Raw genomic sequence first — 25,307 nt, forward strand, 5'->3', positions numbered from 1 at the left:
AACACAAGGCGCAGCACAGGTGGAAGGAGCCTCCAGATTGCGCCCTCTCTTCGGCCTGACATTGTTCTCCCCCTGCAATGGCCACTTTGAGGCACAAGGTAAAAGCCGCTCCATTTGCCCAGCAGGCACTTGCGATTTAATGCACAGCTGGCGGAATCTACTGTTGCTGTTTTATTTCGGGCGTTGTTGTTTAATGCTTCGTTCTAACGGCATTTCCGTGTTCGCTACGACGGTGTTGTCAGCCGCGATAGAAGTAAGAGCAAATGCTGCGCCCTTGGAGGCGCTCAGTCGGTAAGTGCGCGCAGGATTGCCGCCCCACTTTGGCGCAAGGCGGCCACGCGCGGGGTTCCCGGCGGCGGCAGGTAGCTGGGCGGGAGCGGCGGCGGCGCGCCTGGAGGGTTCCGCGGCCAGGAGCGCGCGCAAGGCTGCTCTCTGGGCTCCTGGGCGGGGAGGGGCTTTCAGGCCCGGCGAGGGGGAAGCTGGTGAGCGAGGGAGGCGCCTCCGAGCCAGAAGCGAGAGCCAGAGGCGAGGTGCAGCGGGGAGCCGGGCGCCTCGCCCTCCTGGCTCTGGGCTGGCAGAGTCTCCTGAGGATGCGCGCCACTCGCGGCCGGCTGACTGGCTCCCTTTGCCGCGCAACTCGGGCTCTCCTGGCGGGGAGGCTCGCGCTTCCGCCTCCGCACAGAAAGGAAACCAATCGGACTTGAAGGTGCGCCTTCTCCTCCCGCCGCTGCGCTCCTCCAGGCGCCGCCAGGGAATGAGCCGCGCGGAAGAAGGTGGGCGCGCAGCGGGTTGCGCTAGGCGGGCGAGGGAGGCGCGATCCTCAGCTCTTTTGCATCTGCTTGCTTGCTGCACCCGAGCTTCACGTGTTCGGGGGGGAGGGATCTGATTCAGGCATTCAATTCTAAAAAGCTCTTCCACACGTTCACGATTATCAGTGGAAAGGTTATACAGGTAAGACAAGCTTCGCTTCTGTCTTTGGGCTTGAAGCGGGCGGAGGGGAAGCCGCTTTCATGGAGGAATTCCTGCTAAGAAGAAAAGGGAACTGGGTGCAAATGGTGTGCTCGGAAATGGCTGTGAGGCTTTGATAAGCGTTAACTCCCTGCCAGTATCTCTTCGAACTAGAGTCGTTATCAGCCGGCAAAGGAACACGGGGGAGGCAAGTGGCTCCTTTGAAAGAGAAGTTTCAAAAATGGATTTCTGGTTTAACAGCAGGATGTCTCCCCCCCCCCCCCAAATATTGTAATTGTTTTGCTTGAGTTCATATATGGGTTGCTTGATGTTCCTGCCGGCATAATTTCAGTTCAGGCCCTACATTGCTGAATGATTTCTGGAGAGGTATCAACAAGGCAGTCAGCTTTAGCAACTCACAGTGCAACCCTAGCCAATTAAGTCCTGTTGAATTCAGTGTGACCTGCACTCAGGTATGGAGGGTTAGGATTGCTGCCTAACAGGTTTATTATAACATCAACTTTCATGGACTAGAGGCCACTTTGTGAGATGCATGATGTATGTATTATCTGAAGTCAGCAAGAATATATATGCACATGGCTGTAGGTCTACCATCCTCATATTGTGAGGTCTGATGAAATCACAGTGTAAAAAAGGAAAACTGACAATTAACATTAAAATTTAAATATATGTAAAATAAGACCAGTGAGCATTCACACAGCAGTACTGATACCTTTACCTTGGTCAGCTAATTAACATGTTAATGAGAACTATTCACACCACAGGTGATACCATAATTTTGTCCTTCAGTGATGGAAAATCTCTCTTTTGAGGTTATTTGCATGAAAAACAGCCTCTTAAAACCAGTGTCCTGGGAGGTTGAAATGTTTCCCCTCAGGCCTCTGAATATGGTTCTAAGCCATGGGTAGGCAAACTACGGCCTGGGGGCCGGATCTGGCCCAATCACCTTCTAAATCCCAATCACCTTCTAAATCCGGCCCACAGTTGGTCCAGGAATCAGTGTGTTTTTACATGAGTAGAATGTGTGCTTTTATTTAAAATGCATCTCTGGGTTATTTGTGGGGCATAGGAATTCATCCCCCCCCACAAAAAATATAGTCCGGCCCCCCACAAGGTCTGAGGGACAGTGGACCGGCCCCCTGCTGAAAACGTTTGGTGACCCCTGATCTAAGCCTATGCCAGGTTTGGATTTGTTTTCTTCTTTGCCTGGCATCTGCTTTGTTTGCCCTGTGTAGAACGCTGTAGGGCAGGGGTGGGCAATCTTGGGCCCAGGGACCAAATATACTCCACCCACCAAGCCTCTCTGTCTAGTCCTCTGGACTTCCTCCAGCCCCTGCTTCCTCAGACCTCACGCTTCACTGGCCCTGCTGCTGTGTGACCTTTTCAAGGACTCTTTCTGAGCTGGAATGTCACCTTCAACTGTGATGTTATCTGGATGAAACCTGGAGAGATAATGTGGGGGTTTTTTGGGGTGTGTACGCACATGTAGAAACTTTCCACCTGCACATGCCTGGAATATAGCCTCCTGTACAAAAGTTAGAGTTGCATCACTTGCTCTGCACACTTCTTTTTGTCTGGGACTCCCCTCTGGCATGTAGAATAAAATGGGGAGGGGGGCTAAATTTAGAGCAGTGTAATCAGCATTGGTCAGATAGCCATGATGTTTTTGTTTTAAATTAGCCAGAAGGATTTGGGACTGTGGATACACTAACCCATTATTTAGAACAATCTCCGCTCAATATGTAACTGGTAAAACAAAGGTAGGTACAATTGTACACCATAAACGATGCCCTTGCCCTTATTACTGATGATCTGGCAGCTTTCATCAGGGATGATTACTTAATTTAAATGCAAATATGATTGAAAGTAATTTAAGTTTCATGAGTGTAGTTAAAAGCTATCCAGCAGGTCCTGAAGCATGTTGAATATGTGTTCGTTCTTTTTTAAAACATACCTTCACACAGGTGTTTCAGGAGGAGTTGTTAAAAAAATGCAGCTGCAGCTGCTGAATGATTCTGTTTGATCTGTAAAGCAACACTCTTGGACAAAGAGGTTGGCACATTTCCAGCCTATTAAAAATACTGTGCAAACTTTCAGAGTACAAAAGTGGTGGATTAGAAAAGTAGCTAAGCCTGCATTCTTACACCTACCAGTTCATGGGCAGATGCCACCATTCTGATTAAAGTAGGATCTGTGTGCAGAATTATAGTCAAGCATTTTTTTAAAAAAATCTTTGTTCTCTGTTTAAGTTTTCTTGATACTTTCTTGAGGACTGACTACTTCACTACCTTGTGGGAAAGCTGGGTGCTAACTTGAAATGTGCATGTGTATAAGCAAACATGCTTTAAAAATCATTTATTTACTTGTACTGTTTCCTTACTTCCCATCAACTGAAGCCCCCAGTCTTAAATAGCATCCCTGGTGCTCAAGGGCAGCAGATACCTAGCTATTCCCCATTGGCTGTTTATGATGAGCAGTCATGAGCAGGCAATTCAGGATTGATCTGGCCTCAGACCTCCTTTTCTAGGGTGTTCTGAAAAGGGTATCTGTTTAAAAGAAAGAGGAGGGGTTGGTGGCTTTTAAACAGGGGTGTGAGTGGCCCATTTGGAATCTGTGCTGTTCCAAACAGGTCTTCTAAATAAGGCTGGAGGTAACAGATTTCAGGCTCGCCAAGAACATAGAAGCTGTTGTGCCGAGGCACAAAGGCCTTTTCTGTTTTGGGTAGCTCTTGGCTGGTTTATCCTTTCTGCTAAAATTCTCTTATTCTCTTCTCTTCCTTTTTAATTTGTAAGAAGTAATTATCCTGCCATCGCGGGATGGTCAGGGTAAGCTTGGGTTTCTTTTCAGGAACTTTAATAAGGTGGTGTCAGTGGAAGCCTTGATTGTCATCTCATTCCTGCTACACAGCCACCATCTGTTTCAGTGGAGCTCCTGTCAGGGTGTTAAGCCAGCCCCATAGGCAAGAAGGGAGACTGAACAGCGATAGGGCTTAATGGAAGTCCCCCACAGGGAAGAATTCTATGAATACAAATATTGTGCAAAATCACAAAGGGATGATCAGTTACAGTGCTGCATAGTTTATGATTGCTGTCTGGTCCCACCCAGTTTTTCACAAATACCCTTCTGAAACACTACCTTTTAAAGGAGGTTATATTGTGGTGATGTTTTATTATATGACTGTTCTCTGCTGTATTCATAAACTTCAAGTCTGTATAATCTGCAAGAGCAGTGTTTGCAAGAGTTCCCTGGAGCTTTTCCCCATTGTAAGAACTTTTCTTTGGCACTTCCAGTCACATTCTTTTTAGAACAATGGTGTGGTATCTTGCAGAAGCTGTCCTTCTTTACATGATCCTGACTGGCCCAGGCCAAACGGGACTGAGCAATTAGTAGCCATCATTCTTTGGAAATTATCTCTTTTAGTTTGTGGAAGAATGAATACTAATAATAACCAGGACATCTTTTAGTTGTGGAAAGTTCGTAAGCAAATGCTCACCAGCTTGAAGGAACAGTGCATAATCTTCCCTTCTGAATTCATTTTGGAATTCTAAGAGGCAAAAAGATCCTACAGAACTCCTTGCCATAGTATTAATTATGACAAAATGTTATCTGTGTAGATTTCTATTACTATGGCCATATCCCAGGCACCATTATGGCCTCGATCTGTCCCTGTGTGCAGTGGTGGATCTTGGGGTCTTAAATTTCAGCGGTGCCCTGTACAGCACCAAAATTCAGCGCCCCTCCACCTGTCACACTCCATTCTAAATCATAATTGTGGCATCCCTGGTGGTGGCGCCAAGGCTCTGCTTCCAGTATGACTGATCCAGTTGCACTCCCCTAACTCTGCCTCTCCTGCCTGGATGCCGTCAGTGATGTCTTTTCACCATTTTATGGGTGCCCAACCTCCCAGCTGAGAAGGACCCCTATAATTTCCCTCACCCTTATGGATTCTATATACAAATATTGTTAAGTATACTAACAGAAGATGGCACAGGAAATGATCCCATAATGCTGTGAGTAACCATTAAATCACACTTGCAGTGCATGCTATGCTGTGTAAGGTCATACCATGGAGAAACCTGGTCTGAACAGAGACATTGGATTCTTATCTCATTATACATGACTAAGCCATTTTTCACTTTCTCACCCCTTGCCTTTTCCTGTAAGACCTATTGCAGTCGTTAAGAGTCGTCAACAGGCTCATCTCAGCTATCTGCCAATCTCCCATTCCCACCACCCTTCTGAGTAATACCCCTCCCCACCTTCTCACTATATAGAAGGATCTGGCAACTTCTGTTTCAGTATATCTGAAGAAGTGTGCATGCACACGAAAGCTCATACCAAGAACTAACTTAGTTGGTCTTTAAGGTGCTACTGGAAGGAATTTTTTTATTTTGACTATGGCAGACCAACACAGCTACCTATCTGTAACTGATGCTATTATGTATAAGTCATTATTCTGTCAGTAAAACCTACCTTTGTATTTCCTCCCTTTTTTACCATATAGTAACAGGATTTTAGTTTTCTCTTGCAATCCGCAATATTTCAAGAATTGCCAGTTTGATGGCAGATCATGTGCTTTGCCTGCAGAAGATTACAGGTTCAGTCTTCAGGAATGACTGAGAAAGACCCTGTCTGAAACCCTAGAGAGCTGCTTTCAGTGTAGACAATACTAAATTAGATATAAGGAAGTTTCCTGCTAGTTTGTTACTAGCTATATTGAAGCATATTCAAAGCATGATCTGTGAATAATATTGCTCAAATATTGGCTCAGCCATAAACAAAACTGAAGAGTCAAGGGCAAGTCACTGTTAAGTCAAGCTACTACAGGTGGTGATCATTTTGCACAGGGGTTCTGCTCCTGGCCCCTACACATGCCAGCAGAACATATATAAGCGTGCCACCCTTACCCACCCCGTTCTGTTCTGCCCCTTTCCAGGTCCAAAAGGACCCGCATGTTGGCAGTCGCGCATCAACTGGATGTACCTAAAATTGTTGCTGCCTGTATAAGCCCTTGGCCATGTGCAATATGAGGATGACAGACTATCCAGCATGACTACTCTAGGGATTGCACTCTACACTGATAGTGCAATCCTAGTCGTGTCTATTCACAAATAAGTTCTGCTATATCAAAGAGTGAGGCTGGGATTGTAGCCTAAAGAATTTAACTCTCTTTCAGTCACTGCTAGCTCTTCAGTCTTTAAGAATTCAGAGACTTATCTCTTGAGTCCCTCTTTCTGTTTCATGTTGAAAGTGTGTTATCAGCAGCACTTAATGAAAACACTGACCAGCATTATTCACTGTCTTTCCATTCCTAATACCTTTTGCATGCAGTCTTTTAGGCAGCTGCTTATATGTTTTATAGTAGCACTCTCTAATCCACATTTCACTTCAGCAGCAACAACAACTTGTACCGGGTCTACCTTAAAAGTAAAACAAAATTAATTGCATTTCCTTAATTAGCTGGAACCAATTCCTTACCAAGAATGTCTCTGCTGTCTGTCATAATACCGCATTTTTCGCTCTATAAAACGCACCCGACCATAACACACACATAGTTTTTAGAGGAGGAAAATCTGTACGCATGCCACCCGTAGGCATTCCCTCCATAACACGCACAGACATTTTTCCTTACTTTCTAGGAGGAAAAAAGTGAGTGTTATGGTGCAAAAAATACGGTAATTTGTTAAACCATGTTGATTTGTGGCAATTTCCTTTTTCTTCCACAAAGTGTACTCTCAAACTGGTTTGTTCTAATTTTCCTGGACATAAAATTATGTGAGTGCATATTTCATCCTCAAGTTTAATGGTGGGCACTATAGTTGTTTTTTAATAGGCTGCCAAGGTAGCATCAGTTCTCAAATATGATAACTAGCTGTTTTAAGAGCTACTCATCTTTCTCTTCTGTGATATGTGCATAAATGACATTGGAATGTGTAAGTATCTTTTGTCATGTTTCCAGGTGCAGGGGTTGGACTAGATGACCCTAGGGGTCCCTTCCAACTCTACAGTTCTATGATTCTGTGTATGTTTTCCTCTGTCTTTACTATATCCTGGTTATTCTTTCTTTCTTTTTCTGGTCAGTGTCATTTTTCTCCTTGTTCATAAAAGAAAACAACATGTTTTGCACTTCTTTTCACCCTTGGTCTTTTCTCCTTGAATTCAGAAAGGGAATATTTTGATCTATTCCTCTTTTTTGGAGACTACAATATACCCATCCACCTACACATAGAGACTAGAATTCTGGTCTTGGGATCCACTTTCTGCTCTGGCATGCTTCTCCTACTCACCTGAGGGGTGGGAGATCCTGAGTTTGCTGTTGCTGGCTGGCTGATTTCCCTTCCCCTGTCTGCATAGAGAATTTACATGTATAGACTTTCTTCTCACATGCAGACTGCATATTTTTGACGTCTTTCCGACCTCATATACTTCCCAGTTTCTGGTCATTAGGAATAATTTCTTTCAGGACCTTCCAGACTCATGATCCAGTTTCCTTTTATTCCTTTCTGCTTCCGTCACTGTCTTTATCTTTTTCTGGCTACTCTTGATTCTGTTTCTTCAAGTTTTGACTCATTTTCTTCTCCTTTCATCTTGTTACTTGTGGCTCATCTGGCTTTCTGGGAAACTGACTTTCTGTGAAACTGTCTCCAAACTGTTGCAACTATTACTTATGTTACGGTAAAATCTGGGTGCAAGGCTGCTCTGCCACCCAGCTCGTCGGACTAGGTCCGCGGGTCCCTGCGGAGGAAAATGAGCTCAGCCGGAGACAGGAGCAAACTGCAGAAGATCCAAGTTTATTGCGCAACAGGTTCAAGGCGAGATTGAACCGTGAGAAAGGGGTGACATGAACTTTTGAAATTTCCCTCCATATCCCAGAATACAGTGCAAAATACATCCCAGTTATATCATGAATACATTAGGAAGAGGTTGGGTTACACTGGATTAACATATGGAGGAGGGAGGGGGGAATATGCAGAGAGCTGGAGATATGGAGGAGGGAGGGGGAAATATGCAGAGAGCTGGAGATATGCGCAGATAAGCACATCCTGAGAAGACAATGGTCAATGTACCGTATTTTTCGCCCTATAAGACACACTTTTCCCCCTCCAAAAATGAACAGGGAAATGTGGGTGCGTCTTATGGGGTGAATGCAGGCTTTCGCTGAAGCCTGGAGAGCGAGGGGGGTCGGTACGCACCGACCCCTCTCGCTCTCCAGGCTTCAGGAAGCTATCCGCTAGCTGTGGGAGACCCAGCTCTCCCAGGGCTAGCGGAGAGCTTGCCTGCACCCAGAAGCTTGGGGCGCGCTGAGCTCCGCACGCCCCAAGCTTCGGGATTAGCGCAGTGCTCCGCTAGCCCTGGGAGAGCCCCGCGGCTCTCGCAAGGCTAGCGGACTGCTTGCGCGCACCCAGAAGCTTGGGTCGCGCTGAGCTCAGCACGCCCCAAGCTTCTGGTGTAGCGCAGGGGTCCGCTAGCCCTGGGAGAGCCCCGCGGCTCTCCCAGGGCTAGCGGACTGCTTGCGCGCACCCAGAAGCTTGGGGCGCGCTGAGCTCAGCACGCCCCAAGCTTCTGGTGTAGCGCAGGGGTCCGCTAGCCCTGGGAGAGCCCCGCGGCTCTCCCAAGGCTAGCGGACTGCTTGCGCGCACCCAGAAGCTTGGGGCGCGCTGAGCTCCGCACGCCCCAAGCTTCGGAATTAGCGCAGCGGTCCGCTAGCCCTGGGAGAGGCGCCCGGCTCTCCCAGGGCTAGCGGAGACCTTGCCGGCACCCAGAAGCTTGGGGCGCGCTGAGCTCAGCACGCCCCAAGCTTCGGGATTAGCGCAGCGCACCTGGGGGGGAAATAAATTTTCCCCCCTTTATTTCCCCCCCCAAAAACTAGGTGCGTCTTATGGGCCGGTGCGTCTTATGGGGCAAAAAATACGGTATGCATAGTCTGTCACCTGGCATTGCCCGGAGGAAAGGCTTGGCAGAGTGATTTGACAGAATTAGGGTCTTGACACCTTGCTTGAGGGATTATGGAGGACAGGGGAGGTGTCATGGGGTCCTAGAGAAATTGAGCAAATTGGCACGTTGATTTTCTATGAATTTTATAGATTTTAGTCCCTTTTGACATTGACAACTGGAAATAAATGGATATATTGTAGCGAAGAAGGAGGTGAAGAAGACATGCCCCCCCCCCTCCGTATCACTTAGGACACCATATAACAAGAATGACCGCTGCAGGTCTAGAATTTCACCTCACCCAGCACTCCAATGGCACTTCTTGGGGGGGGGGGTGAAGCTTTTGGTGGTGAAGTAAGAACTTTGTAAGTTCTGACAACGAGTTTGATCACATCAGTCCAGCTCGTGTTTTGTTCCTTTCACAATATATACCTGTTTGAATGCTTTCCATGCTTTCCCAATCAATCCCAGTCCCATTTTTTAAAAACTTTGTTTTATGTCTTAGTATTCATTGTCACCCAGTGCACTTTGTGCTTTAACAGGGATTTTTAATTCACCCTCTTTCTTTTTAAGGTAAAGCAGCCACTGGCCCCCAGTATGGTGTTGATTAAAATCAGAACACTTGGCACCGATTTCCTCCCCCAAATCCCCCCGACTGCTCCTGAAAGTACCATTTGGTGGGCTGCATTTCCTTCAAATGGGGCACTGGGCACCTTTGATAATGGAAAGGCTCCTTTAGAGCTTAGCTAATATTTATTTCATCTTTTTAAAAACCTAATTTTACTAAATAGGAAACAACACCCCAAACGCTTCTACAAAGACAGCTAACGATTAAAGTACTATAATGTCATTTTCTGAGTTTAAGATTAAATTTAGTTGGTCATAGGGCTAATCTGAGAAAAGCCTTCTAAAATGCAATAAGAACATAAGGTTTAAGGAATCCATATTTAAGTTGCTTAAATGATCCTATTATGCAAGAGTAAAGACAAATCCCTTTTCTTATAACTTCAGCTCTGCGTTTTTTGTAAACTATGCAAATTAATAGGTTAAAAATGATGGTCAGTAACACAGGATGGTTCCTATAATTCAGGGTTGGAAATATATATAGTCCAGGTGTTGCTGAACTGCAACACCCACTACCTCTGACCATTGGCTATGTTGATTGCAGCTGAATTAATACCAGGTGACTTCATTCTGATTCCTGATTAAAATAGCCGGTATCTCTAAGGTGTGGTTTGCACATAGGCAGGGAATAATGTTAGAAGCACTGCATGGTTTTTGTTTTCAACAACCTTCTTTTTTTGACACCCCTTATCTGTCCCTCTTTAAAAAGATGTGGAGGAGGGAGAATAGTTCCACCGTGAAGGTCCCACTGATTCATTTCCCAGAGTGAATCCTACACAGGAACACAATGCAAGAGAAGGCAAGAAAGAACAGTCTTGTGTTTAATGTGGTCATCTAATCAGGGGTCACTCATTAACAACCCAGAAATTCAGGGAATAAAGAATGACCAGTGATAAAGACCACAGATTTAAGACTGTAACTGAAGCAAATCAATCAGTTGTATGGTGCTTCATTCAAAGCACATAATTTCTTTATATGGAAGATAATGTTAGTCTGAACTTTGCTCTATATCACTACATTTTGATTCGAAGTAAGATAGCAATATAGTACTTATAAGACTGCTGTAATTGCATTGACAAAGCCATCAATCATCCAAACAGAAGATTTGGCCTCTTTCTAAGCTCCTCTACCCATCTGATTCTCAAACAGCACTTCTAATTTCCACAGCATATCCTAATTTCTAAGTTTTCTAGCAGACTTTGTATTCTGCAATGAAGTTCATGGTTACCCAGCCAGAGGGAAGAACACATGAATAGGAGTTTGATAGACAGCAGCATGGAAAGAGGGAGGGAGCGAGCGAGCGAGCGATAGTGAGGGGAGGATTGATCAAGAACTGGACAAGAAGGATTTACATCAATTGCATCACCTATGTGAGTAGGACAACGTAGGATGGAGACTATAGGTATCCATAGTCTATTAGGAGGAAATGTAGTGGTTCTCCTGCTTTTCTATCATTTCTTTATTAAGGTCATTTTCTTCAAAACCTTTCAACAGTGCTTAAAATTCCGCATCCATTGTGTTGCTATCTAGATCAATATTCTGTGTGACCAACTTAGCATTATGCCTGAACTTGTCTTTGTGGTTTGTTTCCCGCAGACAAACCACAGATGGTTACAGCCCATGGTTTGTCCAGAGTGAGACAGATCACGAGCCCCAGGTTGAAGAGAGCACAGCCCTGGGTAGTGGAGCAGCAGCACCCGGAGCAGAGAAGTCATGCTGTAGCTTCAGTCTTCACTCACAGAACCTGTACTTTCGCTCAGTCATGCTAAGCCGAACTAAAAATCTTGACGCTGGATTTGTTATTGCTGAACGCTTTTGCATCTTTTAACATGAAAAATCAAGATCCACTATGTGTTAAAGAGTAGCCACTTCTTTTTAAAAATGTAAAAGCCATTGTCCACTCCAACAGTGGCGAAGCATTATTGTCAGTAGGCAGACATACACATACACACCCAATGTATTCTTCCTTAGTCATACTTAAAATGCAAGCTCAGATTTAAATGCCTTTCAGGTCCAGTATATATCTTACTATGCCATGTGAGTTGGAGTTTGCTGTTGAACCCAAACTGAATGAAAGATTTGACAATGTCCAAGGCTGCTGGGTTTTTTGTATAGTGGACCAAACAAGTTTGTGGCAGCAACACAACATTTAGGGAGTGCTTAAGCACCCAGCGCAATCCTTTTAAAAGTCTTTGGAAACCCCATTTTTATCCTGCATAGCCCTGTGACTTGCAGAATCATGGTCATTCAGCTTTTTCCCACCTGCAGCTTCCTCCTCCTCCTCCTCTTCTTCTTCTTCTTCTTCTTCTTCTTCTTCTTCTTCTTCTTCTTCTTCTTTCTTCCTCCTCCTCATCTTCCTCATCTTCTTCATTTCTATACAACTCTTCATCCAAGGATCACAGGAAGTACAATATAACCCAAAAATACATACCACAGTAGCAAAAGCAATAACCCTCCTCACACACAGTTTAAAAGCCCCTAGATTTTTTAATCAGCCAAAGGCTTGAGAGAAGAGGAATGTTTTTTCCTGGCACCTAAAGACAAAAGTGCCAGGGGAGCCTCCTAATCCTCATGCGTTCTGTTGGTCTTTCCCTGGTTGCCTGCTTGCTACCACTGATCTGAGGAAACTCCAGCCAATGTCCATTGCACAGCCGAGTCCTTTACTCACGAGCAATGATGAGTGACACCTGGGAACTCTCTAAAAGCAAAGTTTTATTTCTTGCCCAAGCAGGAAAGGTTACAGCAAACAACCAGGAAAACGATCAGATGGTGGAACCTCAGTCTCTGTTTACACTCTCCTTTTCTAGTCATATATAGGCAAGGCGCCCTGTGATATGGACTTACTGCTAGAAACCACAGATGCCATTTTCCTGTTCATAGAATGTCATGCCCTTGCATGCTTCTATAATTTTCCTTTATATCTTTTCCTGTTCTTTGTCATTTTTCTGTTCCTCTCTTAAGCTTGCATTTCAGCACGATTACTGAAATCCAAGTGGGAACTGTTTGGCTCAAGATGCCATTAGTCGTACTTCAGTTATAACACCATGTTCATGAGGTAAGCTCTGAAACTGGGCCTGAAAGCTCAGCAGAAGCCACAGAAGAGCACGTGACTTACAGTTCTGCTCTTGCGGATTCTCTAGTTATGTGTGAAGCAGAATGCACACCCTGTTCTTGACTTAGGAGATCCAGAATTTCAAGGAGAGCATGTCACTTGCCACAGGCAAAATCTGTGAACACTACTTGGTAAGCAGATCAGTTTCCAATTTTCTTCTTACTTACAATGTTCTATCCTGTGACTCAAATCTTTTGCTAGGTGTTTCCTTGCCTTCTTGAAACATCAGGCCACCTGCTCCTTCACATGCTGCTGTAAAAATCACATTCCCCCTCCCCCCTGAAATATTCTTCTATGAGCAGGCACTCATTTTATTTCTTATAGGATGTACGTTGGGGTCCTTACTCCTCTCTGTGCCTTGACATTTCTGAGAGATTACAAGGAAGGCCAAATTAGATTGGCATCTCTGTGTTTCATCTTTGTCATCAGAATTAAACCCAAAGTATGCAGAATGTGGCAGTGAAGTCAGTATAAATTAGCAGGGTGGGAGGGGGCATTAATATAGCCAGGTTGCTTTTTATGTGCTGTAGCAACAGTTGAGTCTTTCATCAATCTCTCTTTACCTTGCTAGCAGGGAGTTGAACAGTGTGGACTTCATGGCACTAACTCCAGCCAAGACCGTTAACCAGGACTTTGTTCATCATTTACAGGTCTCTGCCTGGAAAATTGACACAGTGGTCTCTTCAGGATGTTGGCTGGGGCGAAACAAAGGTGAACCCTGATTGCTGTTCAGGAAGAAAGAAGGAGGAAGGAAGGGGCAGTGGGGTGTAAAAAGAGGTCAAACTTCAACATGTTAGTCAGTTTCTGTAATTTAACCTTATACTTCCCAAGTCTGAAAGTTGTACCATAATTCACTGCAGAATTGTCACCACCACATAATCGCCACACTCTGTTTTTTCGGTCCAAAAATTGGTTGAGTGGCATGGTAAATTCCTTTCCTCCCCCAGCTGCCATCCCGCTCCCCTCGTTCCTCGCCGTCTCAGCCATAAACTCCCAGGCCGTCCCTGGGCTTGTGGCAAACGGCCAGGAGCGGCTGCAGGACTGCTCTGCCTTGCCTGAAGAGCAGCACAAGAACGACGAGGGTTCTGCGTTGGCGTCCCGGGATACGCCACCCAAGAAGGGGACGCAGCCGGTGAGCAACCACCTCCAACACCTGTCCATGACCCCTTCGTCTGCCTCTGCTCCCAGCAGAACCTTCAGCCACCTCTAGGTGCATATCAAACATCTCCCAGAGGCCAGGCAGCAGGTTGGGGCGGGAAACCAAGGACCCCTCACATGAAAGCGAGGGGGGGGGGAGGTTGGATCTGAAGCTGTGGAGTGGAGGATTCTTTACGGGGTTTCTGAAGAAGCCCTCCCCAGTCTCCAAATCAGCTGCCACGAAAGGGGCAGTGAACGTGAGCCAGAGGGCAGGTGTGGGTTCAGAGACCAGAAGCTGCTCACTGCCACCACCTCTGTGTGGTCTGGGGTGAAGATGGCAAGGGTGGAGGGACAATAATCTGAACAGCCAGACAGCCCCCCTGGGGCAGCAGCTACCGGAAGTCTGGCATGGAACATGGCGCAGGCGGGGGCCTCATATAATGGTCGCACCCCCTTTTTTGCATCACAAATTTAGCGTAAAATCTGTGGTGATTATGTGGTGAAATACTGTATTTTTGCCTTTCCTTCTCAGAACTCAGGGCAGCTTCTGCCAGGTTCTTCCATTCGCACTCTAGCCACATTTGTTTAGCTTCAGAAATGGGACTTCATGGGCTACTTTCGGATCTTCTGGTCCTAGATGTGCATGGAATATATGTTACCATAGATAAATGAGTTGGTGGTAAAATGAATGATACCTAATTCTCTGTGCTGATTGTTTATTTGCTATAAACTTCTGCTGGAACTTGATGAGAAGTGATCTTTTTCTCAGACTGATTCAATAAGAATATAATTAGAGGTTCCAAAGAATGTAAACTTTTGTTTAAAGTAACATTAATGTTTAGCCAAGCACCCATCTTTTAAGTTAAAGGCTTTCAGAAAACTTTCATTATCTCTCTTTCTTTGTAGATTTTCAGTTTAAATCACTGTTAATTCTGTGGTGTCAAATGTAATGCTAGGATACTTTAAAAAAACCACAATAATTACAGATTGAATACATGCACTGTCAGCTGTTTAGTCCCTTAAAATCAGAAGACTTCAGCCTGTCTCTAAACATCCTAGTATTTTATTTCCATGAGAAATCTCAGATTTATGTTTAATTAGACAAAAGGACTTGGTCTTCTGTGCCAGCTTACATCCATCATTGACCTACTACTTTTACTCATGGGAGATCCATTTGCTTGATTCAGTCTTAACATGTGATCATGCAGCTTATTGACTTTTGGCCACAAGAACTGTTGCAGTTGGATATGAAAGGAAACATATCAAAGGAAAGGTTGAAAACTATACCAGTTAAACAATTCTATGTTAGTTTCTCTTCACTGCTTCTATCCAGTATAAACTACTGCAGCTACTTTGTGTCTAGGGTTGCAGTCCTTTGGGTTGTAACCAGTGCTAGTCCTACTCAGAGTAGACCCATTGAAATGAATGAACCTAAGTTAGTTAAGTTCATTAATTTCAACAGGTCTGTTCCAGGACCAGCATTAGATCCATCCCAGTGCATGACCAGCCCACCCATGAGGCTGGGTGGGGCAGCGGATCTGGCCTCTGAGGAGCATTTTGCCTCCTCCCCTGCGACCCCTCGCCATCTGCTCCTCTCTGGCCTCCTTTCACTCAACAGCCCCCCCCCCCCGCAGTCGCCTCAGGTGATGACTAAGGGAAGGGGGCTGCCGAGGGGGGCATTCTTTCTTTTGCCTCTAGCAGCAAAATGACCTGGCTCAGTCTTGATCCTGTGTAGGCTTACTAGAGAGCAAAATCGACTGAACAGAATTAGGATTCTGAGTAACTATTGTCAGGTTGCATGACTTTCTGTAGTTTTGCGCCTTCACTGGTTTATCTTTTCTTACCTCCCCCTCCCACATCACCACATGTGTTGTATTTTAAAATACCTCTCAGAGTTCCCCACCCCCATCACTTTAGTTGCATCCTGTGCTCAGACATCTGTTCCTCTTGATATCAGGTTTGCTTCCTCTTTGTCTTTATTTAAGCAGCTTCTTAATCTTCTATTTTCTACTGTCCTTAATTCATGTGATATTTTCTGGGTCAGAGGTATAATAATGGTTAGAGTGTCTGACTAGGACAAAGAAGAGTCAAGTTCAGCTCCCCCTTCAACCGTAAAGCGAAGCAACCTTGAGCCACTCACTACCTGTCTGCCTTGCTCTGTACACAAACTTGATATGCTTCCTTGAGTGGCTTGGAGGAAAAGCAGAACAGAAATGTAATAATAAACTTATCAAATCAGTTGTTGTTCCTTTTTACTTACTTACTTTCCTCTTTTCCTGTCTGTAATTTTTAGATTGTAAACTTGCAGTAGGAGCCCGAAGGTTGTTCAGCCATTGATAATTAGAATGATTTTGTAGCTAAAATGTTTGATTTTAGCAGATATAAAACAGAACAGATGATGTAGCATACCTTAAGTTTTTCCTATAAATTAATTAGGACTATGAGATGACAAATGTTCCTCAGAGGTCCCAGCATAATGTGTAAAGTGGCCATATATATATAGAGAGAGGGACAACAACCTAGGCCAAAGATAGCTAACACGATTCCCTTCAGTTGTTTTGGACTACAACCCGCATTATCCCTGTGTATTGGCTATGATGGCTGGGCTGATTGGATTTGCAGCTCATAGTATCTGGCTACCCTTGACCCTAGACTGGCCCTGGACTGGGCATGCCAATGACACAACAGAACTACTAGTGAATAAGCATTGCACCTTTAACATTCCACAGATTATCTGTGACACAGATAAAAAATGCAGAATTTAATTTTTCATTAGAATTTATGTGTACTTTCACTATTCTAGGAACTTCTGAGAAATGCAGACAGAAGGCTCTGAAGCTGGATCCTGATCATGCGTATGAAGAAAGTCTCTTAGATGCATGGGAGGTTGCAAACACACTCTGAAATGCTGAGAAGGAAACTTCGTCACTGTCATAACCTACGCTTCAAGTTTCTACTGGTGTTGATTTTTACAGCAGGCACCTTGTCCCTTATCAAAATCCATCAGAAGCCAAGCTACATACATCATGGGCGTCTGGAGCTAACTGATGAATACCCAAATAGTAACATCAACTGCTCCAAGATATTGCAGGGAGATCCAGAGGAAATTCAGAAAGTGAAGTTGGAGCTCTTAACTGTTTCTTTTAAAAAGAGCCTGAAACTAACTCCAAATGATTACATCAACATGACAACAGACTGCAACTCCTTTATTAAGAGGCAAAAGTATATTATGCAGCCTCTGAGCAAAGAAGAAGCTGAGTTTCCCATAGCATATTCAATAGTAATTTATCACAAAATTAACATGTTTGATAGACTTCTGAGATCGATTTACGCACCACAAAACTATTACTGCATTCATGTTGATAAGAAGTCCCCTGAGTCTTTCTTGGCTGCAGTGAAGGGGATTGCTTCATGTTTTGACAATGTCTTTGTTGCCAGCCAGTTGGAGAGTGTAGTATATGCTTCGTGGAGTAGAGTGCAAGCAGACCTCAACTGCATGAAGGATCTCTACAGGAGGAGCGCAAGCTGGAAATACCTGATCAATCTTTGTGGTATGGATTTTCCTATCAAGACTAACCAAGAAATAGTAGAGAAACTAAAAGCTCTCAAGGGTGAAAATAGTTTGGAAACCGAGAAAATGCCTTCAAACAAGGAGACACGATGGAAGAAGCATTATGAAGTTGTTGATGGCAAAGTGAAGAATATGGGAATAGACAAACAACGCCCACCTCTTAATACACCCATTTTCTCTGGCAGTGCTTACTTTGTTGTTAGTCGGAGGTTTGTTGAATATGTCCTAGAGAACAACAAAATCCTTACTTTTATAGAATGGGCCAAAGATACTTACAGTCCTGATGAATACTTGTGGGCTACTATTCAGCGAATTCCCGAGGTTCCAGGTGCAGTCTCTGCCAGCGAGAAATATGATGTCTCTGACATGAATGCTCTTGCCAGGTTTGTTAAGTGGCATTACTTTGAGGGGGATGTGTCCCGGGGTGCTCCATACCCACCTTGCAATGGAATTCACATCCGCTCTGTGTGTGTCTTTGGAGTGGGAGACTTGAACTGGATGCTACGAAAACACCACTTCTTTGCCAACAAGTTTGACACTGACTATGACCCCTTTGCAGTTCACTGCTTGGAGGAGTATTTAAGAGACAAAGCACTGTATCAGCACAGCCATTAAAGTGCAACCATCTGCATGGTACAAACCCTTTCCCTCTGATAAGGATGTCAAAAATATTAGAGATTAAGTGTGCGGTGCACCTCTTTCCTCTCTTCCACCCGCCTTGCTGGTCTTTTTTAACAAGCCTTGTAGGATGTTTACTAGCTGATTATGTTGTTCTACATACTTTGTCTTGGTTTTCTGCTGTTCCCAAAGGATTCCCATCATATGCATTCTGTTGTAATGGACAACAACAGAACATTTGGTATGGTCATTGGAAACAAAGAGCTTCATAACAGTTAAACTGGACTAAAGCTTCCCCTGCCTTTAAGAATCTTATTAGAGATCTAAACAGTGTTCTCAATTTTTTGGTGCAGCTACAAAGGGCATCCCCCCCCCCAATTAATTATGAAGCAATGGCAATTAGAAGGAAGGGAGGGAGGGAGGGGCCAGGAGTGAGCAGGCATCATAGGATAGAACATGGGTTGTCTAGCAGGACTATACTTACAAATACAAAGAAAATTGAGAAATGCCAAAGCCACAACTTTTGCAGAGTTCACATTTACAGTTTGCGCAAGTATCTCTAGAGCCAAATAATTAAATCCTGCTTTTGTTGAAAATCCATGAAACTTTTTAAAACTCTGCCAGCAGCTTTGTATTAGCATACTTCATAGAAACCACATTATGTATTTTTATGCATAAATTTTAATAGTGGGCTGTATTCTTAACACATTTTGTAGTTGTTCAAAAGTGATGCAGCAAAAGCCTACTGGCTAAAATATTCTCAGGGAAATATTAATGTGCCTTATTGTGTTCGTATAAATGCTTCATTGTATACAATATCTTCTGTTTGTTGCTTGATACACTCTTGGAATATTTCATGCAAGTGATATTGTAACTTAATAATATTAGTCCTGACTTTCTGAACACTTTAAATATAAATTAAAACAGTTTTCTTCAATGGCATGAGTGTGAAATGCAAAACATGACATTCAGAATTGTTGCTGGTGTAACCTATTTTCTATTTTCTTTCCTTTTTTCAAAAACCTCTGCGAGGTCAGCGAGGCAGATGTTGGCATGGTATGATTTACATAGGCTCACTTCTCATATTTGGTGTGAGAATCTTAGGCAGGGTTTGATGCCCTTGTCTTCCCCAGTATGGATTGCATTTCCTACAGCCTGAAGCCCTTCTCAGAACTAATACCATTCTAAAGCCTCTGGGAATCTTTTCCTAGGCCTTTGGGGAGTCGCTTTGAAGATGTGCATGTGATTCAGAGGGGACTTAAATGCCCTACTGAAGATTCAGGTGTTCCCAAGTGTTCTGGCTCCATAACACTTGATCTGTACTATGTATAATTCTGTAACAGTAATATTTCGGCACTGCTCTTTTATATCCACTATGGTATAAAAAAATCAGCAATCTTCTATGGAAGACAAAAGGAGAAAGCCAGTTATAGTTTAGAATGGGATCTAGAAACCTACCAGCATTCCTATTATATATAACATAGCTCACTTTCTCAAAGAGGAGGTATGGTCACATTTTGCTGACTCTCGCCCCCAGTCGAGTGGCCGGGATGCCAGGCTGTTTGCAGAATGAATCTTAGGCACAGGCGTCTGGTTGCTTTGGGGATTCTTGCCCTGCCTTCCTCTTTAGAGCATACGAACTGTGCTCATTATGAACTGGTTACAAATAACCTGCATTTGCATCTGTTTCCCCCAGTGCCTTTTGCTCAGTTGCCATTTTTAGGGAGTTTTGCTGCAGACCAGCCAGCAGTTCCCATTGCCAACCATTCAGCCATGTGAGCAGGGGCTGATAGAAGCTGTAGTCCAAAGTGCCTGGAGGGCCTAGGTTTGGAAATGCTGCTGCAGACCATAACATCTCCACAACCACCTCACTACCATTTTCTTGCTCTTTCTGCCTGTGAATGAACTTCAGACCTAATATTTTGGCTGTATGAGCTCTTAAACCTGATACTGACCCCTCCGCCTCTGGATGCTGACTTCACAGTACACTTGGTTGTTAATTTAAGCTGTTTGGGTTGAAATGTCTTGCTTATCTTGTTCCTAAGAAGCTACCTACTCCAAATATGTGCCATACATATGCACACAGGACCACATTATCTTGTATTGTGGCTCTGGTGCAAGTCATCCTATGTATCTGAACTGGTGTCCTTTATAATGTTACTTAACTTCTTTTGAAGGGCAATGTGTTCGTAAACACATTTAACAGTGCAATAAAGGAAGGGGAAATGTGTAGGAATTTATTTTGATGCTATATGTAACCTTATAGTTGAAAGTCTTAGGATGATTATAAATGAAGTTTCTATTTTATTAGTGATTACATTTAAATGGCTCCTCTGCTATAGACTATAGGAACAAATAACATCTAGAATCTTACTTATATACACACAGCTCTTGTTATATAGTTGGTATATATTTTCGAATGGATGCCATTTCTGGCATCAATAGGACATTTGCAATGTTGAGCACTTAGCGCAGCATTAGCAGAGAAAGAAGGGTAGTGTTGCAACAGCCAGGCAAAACTTTAAAATGCAACTTGGCAGGGGACCAAGTTGTTTGCAATGCAATCCTATGCTTGCTTGCTTAGAAGTGTGTCTCACTCAGGACCAGCTAACCCCCCCCCCCCCCCGTAAGGTGCGGTAACCGCCTCAGGCGGCAGGGTCCCTAGGGGCAGCAGATTGCAATGTTGATAGTTCTTTAACTCCCTTGTTCCTGATGTTGATCTTCACTCACCTTGTCTTTCCTGGTGGGGAGGAGGCCCCCATTTTGGGGTTTGCCTCAGGTCTTGGGCTGGCCCTGCTCTTGCTATTTTCAGTGGGGTTGAGGGCTGTATTCCCTTGGGGGCAGCATTTGTTAGGGGTCATATGTTGCTAGTAGGTGGCGCCAGAGCAAAAACTGGGCAGGGTTTGCAACACGGCATAGCACTTGTCCTGTACCACCCACTCGCTGTACCACCATCATTCTCACAGCACACATGAGAACAAGAGCTTTATTGAAAACCGTGAAACTTTAACTTCAGGGTCATAAGGAGATCTCTGCTGCATCTTGCACAGTTTTAAGTAAAACTTCAGTTAATCACTGCTTGAAAGCGAAGGCTACATCACCAGCCCAGCTGTATGTTTCACTTGCTGAAAATGGAACTTACAAATGGGAAGAAAGGTTCTCTTTAAAACTGGTGATTGTTTCCTTGGACCTGGTAAGCATACTGTGGTTGTGCCACTGAGAATAAAAACTAAAGGCAATTGACGCTGGTGCAACTAAACCTGTACCAGTATATCTTTTCCATATGGATCTTCTGCAATACCAAAGGAAGTTGAGCATGTTATTTTTAAGCCATTTTGACTGTGATGTCCAGCTATGATAAATTAGATTCTAGATTCCTACGTTGTGAGAGAAAATACCAAAAATGGCTTCTCTTATCTGAGTGTTAGTACCGTATTTAAAATAAATATAATATCCCCAACATGATGCTAATTGCTAATTCAAATAATTAAGTATCTCATTATATTAGTCAGCTATTTCAGCCTAGAGTCTGTTAGGCAGCAGTGAGACTATGAATCTTAATTGGGGTTCTATACTTGGGGAAGTGTATCCAAGTTATACGGAACATGTGTGTAATTCTGCAACTTGCATCTGCCACACTCATCAAGATTCTGCAGTGGTTTTAAAGCTAACAAACAGGGTGGTGGAATTTTTTTAAAGAGTGGTTGGTACAAATACAGTGGTACCTCAGGTTACAGACGCTTCAGGTTATAGACGCTTCAGGTTACAGACTCTGCTAACCCAGAAATAGTACCTCAGGTTAAGAACCTTGCTTCAGGATGAGAACAGAAATTGTGGGACGGCGGGAGGCCCCATTAGCTAAAGTGGTACCTCAGGTTAAGAACGGACCTCTGGAACGAATCCAAGGTACCACTGTATGGGGGATTTTGCATATCTACTATACTGCTTGCAAGGAGGGGGAAGTATACTGTTTGCAAAAATATAAATTAGAAAAGTAATTTGAAAAGTATGGAGAAATGGGGATTTCAGTGCCTGTACTGTAATATAAAATACTTAATCCAAACACACTGGGTTTGTCTGCATATATAAAATGCTGCTGTTCCTCTTTTAATAGCTGCGCTTGTTCAAGCAAAGACAAATGATAGGAAACAGAACATTTTGTCTTTAAGCATTTGATCTTCATGCCATTTTTAACTACCACAGAAGTCAAAAACAGCCTTTCATTTTTACTTATATGATTCATTTTTATATTAAGAGGTTAGCTTCCTTGACTCATGCAAAACAGTATCTAAAGTTTTGCATTCAAGAGAAAAGAGGGGTCTCTATTTTCTGTTCAACTCTGTTTTATGATGATCATGGATCTGCCACATCAGTGTTAAGCTGATGTGAAGAACTTTTGCGCTGGAGGAACTTTCCCCTTACAACAAATGAATCAGATTCTAAGAGCTTTCCTTCTCTGGTGAAATCAATGAAAGCTGTGTTTAAATAAACAGAGGACCATATGAATATTTGTTGTCCTATTCTATATTTCCAACTGATAATCTCTTGTTTATTAAAATGAGGTACAGGAAATGTGTGTACTTGTTCAGTGAAGAGATTCACAATCTAAAGCCTTAATGGAAGTTGACAGTATGTTGGTTCACAGGCCAGATCGGCAGATGCAGAAGAGGAAATGACAACTAGATGGCTGCAGTGCTGTTAAAGAGAGAGATTTCCCCCGCTTTTGTTGAACTGGGATGTGTTTTTTAAAAATCAATGGATGATTTACAAAGCAAAGGATAACAAACAACCAATGGTGGTAAAGTCTGTCTATATACAGCTGTGTGAAATGTACCCAGTGTACTCCCAAGAGCTGAAAATACAGAAGTTAAAATGATCTGCGAAAACTGGAGTTTACAACAGCAATGTTGGTGGCACACCTGTTCCTTATCAAAGTCCATCAGTGGTGGACTTTGGTACTATGGTGGCCTGAGGCCAAAATTTGGCACATACCCCAGATCCTTGTCAGGTGAGGAGGCACTGAGGGCTCTACAGGGTCCTAGTGCCCTCCCATCTCTTTCCCAAAGCTGGGAAAATGCTAAGCAGACTTTGGAGAGGATGCAGGAGAACTCTAGGACCCTGTCGGAGCCTCACACCTCCTTCCCAAAGCCCAGTGTCTCACTTACTAGGCTTTGAGATAGTGTCCTCTTGGGTCAGCTTGCTGGGGCTGATGGAAGTCTGCCCCCACAACATCTAGCAGGGCTCTGTGTTGGATATTCATACTCTACACAAGTTGGTGTGGCGGGAGAGGATGGCAAGAGTGCCAGGAAAATTCAAGGACAATCAAAGAAACATTTAAACATTTCAGTGTATCAAAATATTTTTTTCAGCCTATGGATAGATAGCTTTTAAAAATAAGAGCAAGACCAAGGCTTTTTTTGTGATGAGATGAGAATTGGTCTCAAATTAGACATAAAATAAATGTGATTACCTGGCAAAAGCAAGTTCACAGCTCTTGCTGAGCTTGTATACATACTTAAGGTACATATGTAAGAGGCTCGTTTCTAATCATATTTTGGGAATGGTTCATGTTCTTAGGTAGCTGCATTATTTTGTACTTTATGTCCCATGATCATATTATAAAGTTGTTGTGTTCTATGTTATAAATCAAGCACTGCTAGGAAGTGTTTCTTATTGTTTTCTAGTGTATTTCTTATCAATAAAAAAATTGGTGTGGCACAAGTGATTTTTTTATTCTGAAAAAGTGGCCCAGAGAAAAAGTTTGAGACCCACTCCTGCACACTTTCGAGTACAGCAAAATCAATACCATTTTTCAGCCAGAACTCACTGGAAGTCAGTTCTGGTCCCTCTCAGGTGGGCGCCATTGCCATTATAAGAGAACAAGGGAGGCATTCGTGGCACGTTCTGGCACCTCTTTTTCTAGAAAAATAGCACCAAGCAGAATCTTAGAATGTCATAGTCCGTTGCTCAAACTTTGAGAGTGCAATTCATCTAACAAGCACTGTCAACAGAAGCATCATGCAAGGACTTTTCCCTATGCACCCCTGGAAATTGGCTTGGGGGGACCCCAGAACAGGACCTGGGGAGGAGGAGATGGGGGTTGCTCCCTCCAGCAAGCTGCAATGCTTGTACAGAGCAGATGGATAACTCATCATAGTGCAAAATTGGATTACACCAGCAGTTTTCAACCTTTTTGAGTCCATGGCTCCCTTAACCAACTACATTCTTTCTGTGGCACCCCTGGGGGGCTCAGGAGCCCAGATATGTCCCCCCTTGCCTGCAGAGCTGGCAGCCTCTCACTCTTTCTTGAACACCCTCCTTTGTGGAGGGTTCCCTCAGCCTCCTCTCCTCTCTCCTCTCCTTGGGAGTCCTCTGGGCAGGCCCACCCTGCCCCAAAGAGAGGTGTCTCCTGACACTTCCCCACAGGGGCCTGGGACTTGTCTGTCCATTCCCAACAGCAGGGGCTGGTGGACTGGCTGGCTGGGCTCCTGCTTGCTTGCTTACTCTGAGACCGCCTCAGCTCCTGGCACCCAGCACCCCCTGGCCAGCCCCAGAGGCACCATTCGCCTGCGGAGCTTGTAGCCAGGGCTGCTGCAACAAACAGCTGTGGAAGCCTTCAGGAGGCAGAGACATGAGAGGGCATCCGAGGAGGGAGAGAAGGAAAGAGGGACAGAGGCCAGTGTTGCCCGCGGCACCCCTGACCACCATTCAAGGCACCCCAGGGTGCCACGGCACACTGGATGAAAACCACTGGATTACACCCTAAGAAAGGCTTTAGAGTTCTAGGATGATGCAGCAATTAGGAAAAGAGTGGAGGATAAATAGGGCAACACTAGCCTTGCATGGAGAAAAGGAAAAGCATTCTGAGTTCCAGTCCACCAGATGGGCCTAAAACTTAATATTGACCAACATGGGATACATTTCAGACATTAGCTTATTCACACAGATTTACCCTTAAAGTGTATATGTGCCCATGGCATATATAGACTTTACTGAAAGGAGGCCTTGAAAGTATTTACTGTGGGCAGGCAACAGAGACTCTTTGTTTCTTTTGGCAACTATTAATGAGACCCTACATTTTTAGGTGTTGGGAAACTTGTGTTCTTGATATTTTTAATTAAATACCAAGTTGCTGTGGTCCTTGGGATCGTATGTCTAAGCCACACTGAGAATGCTCTTCTGTTAACAGGGAGGGAACTTTATATATTTTCATATGTCTTGGTCCCAAATCGGCTCCTGAGAGCATGTTTCCTTTGCACGCCAAGCCTGAACTTCTCTACAAATGGAAAGTGAGACTGGAAATATTGGTGTAAGTCCTGCTGTAAAAGGCTGGCAGTCACATTT

General features: G+C 44.1%; 1 protein-coding gene across 16 annotated transcripts; it reads left to right on the plus strand.

Annotated features, from left to right (window-relative positions):
* On the plus strand, positions 1-23,684 carry GCNT1 (glucosaminyl (N-acetyl) transferase 1). 16 transcript variants are annotated; one of them, XM_083464972.1, is made up of 4 exons: positions 307-362; positions 13,288-13,348; positions 13,585-13,769; positions 16,578-23,684. In XM_083464972.1, the coding sequence occupies exon 4, from the start codon at positions 16,650-16,652 to the stop codon at positions 17,958-17,960; it is 1,311 nt and encodes a 436-aa protein (XP_083321098.1). In that variant the 5' UTR covers positions 307-362; positions 13,288-13,348; positions 13,585-13,769; positions 16,578-16,649; the 3' UTR covers positions 17,961-23,684. The 16 variants fall into 16 exon arrangements, with proteins under 16 accessions (XP_083321102.1, XP_083321107.1, XP_083321096.1 ...); XM_083464969.1 differs by having other exon boundaries at positions 329-773; XM_083464973.1 differs by lacking the exons at positions 307-362; positions 16,578-23,684 and adding exons at positions 11,868-12,768; positions 14,307-16,402.
* The last annotated feature ends 1,623 nt before the right edge of the window (positions 23,685-25,307 follow it).

The sequence above is a fragment of the Podarcis liolepis genome (genome assembly GCF_965112155.1).
Source record: "Podarcis liolepis genome assembly, chromosome: 11".
Classification (NCBI taxonomy): domain Eukaryota; kingdom Metazoa; phylum Chordata; class Lepidosauria; order Squamata; family Lacertidae; genus Podarcis; species Podarcis liolepis.

Bases quoted from the DNA above. Each gene is read 5' to 3' on its own strand.
- GCNT1 (XM_083464976.1), top strand. From the start codon at position 16,650: ATGCATGGGAGGTTGCAAACACACTCTGAAATGCTGAGAAGGAAACTT.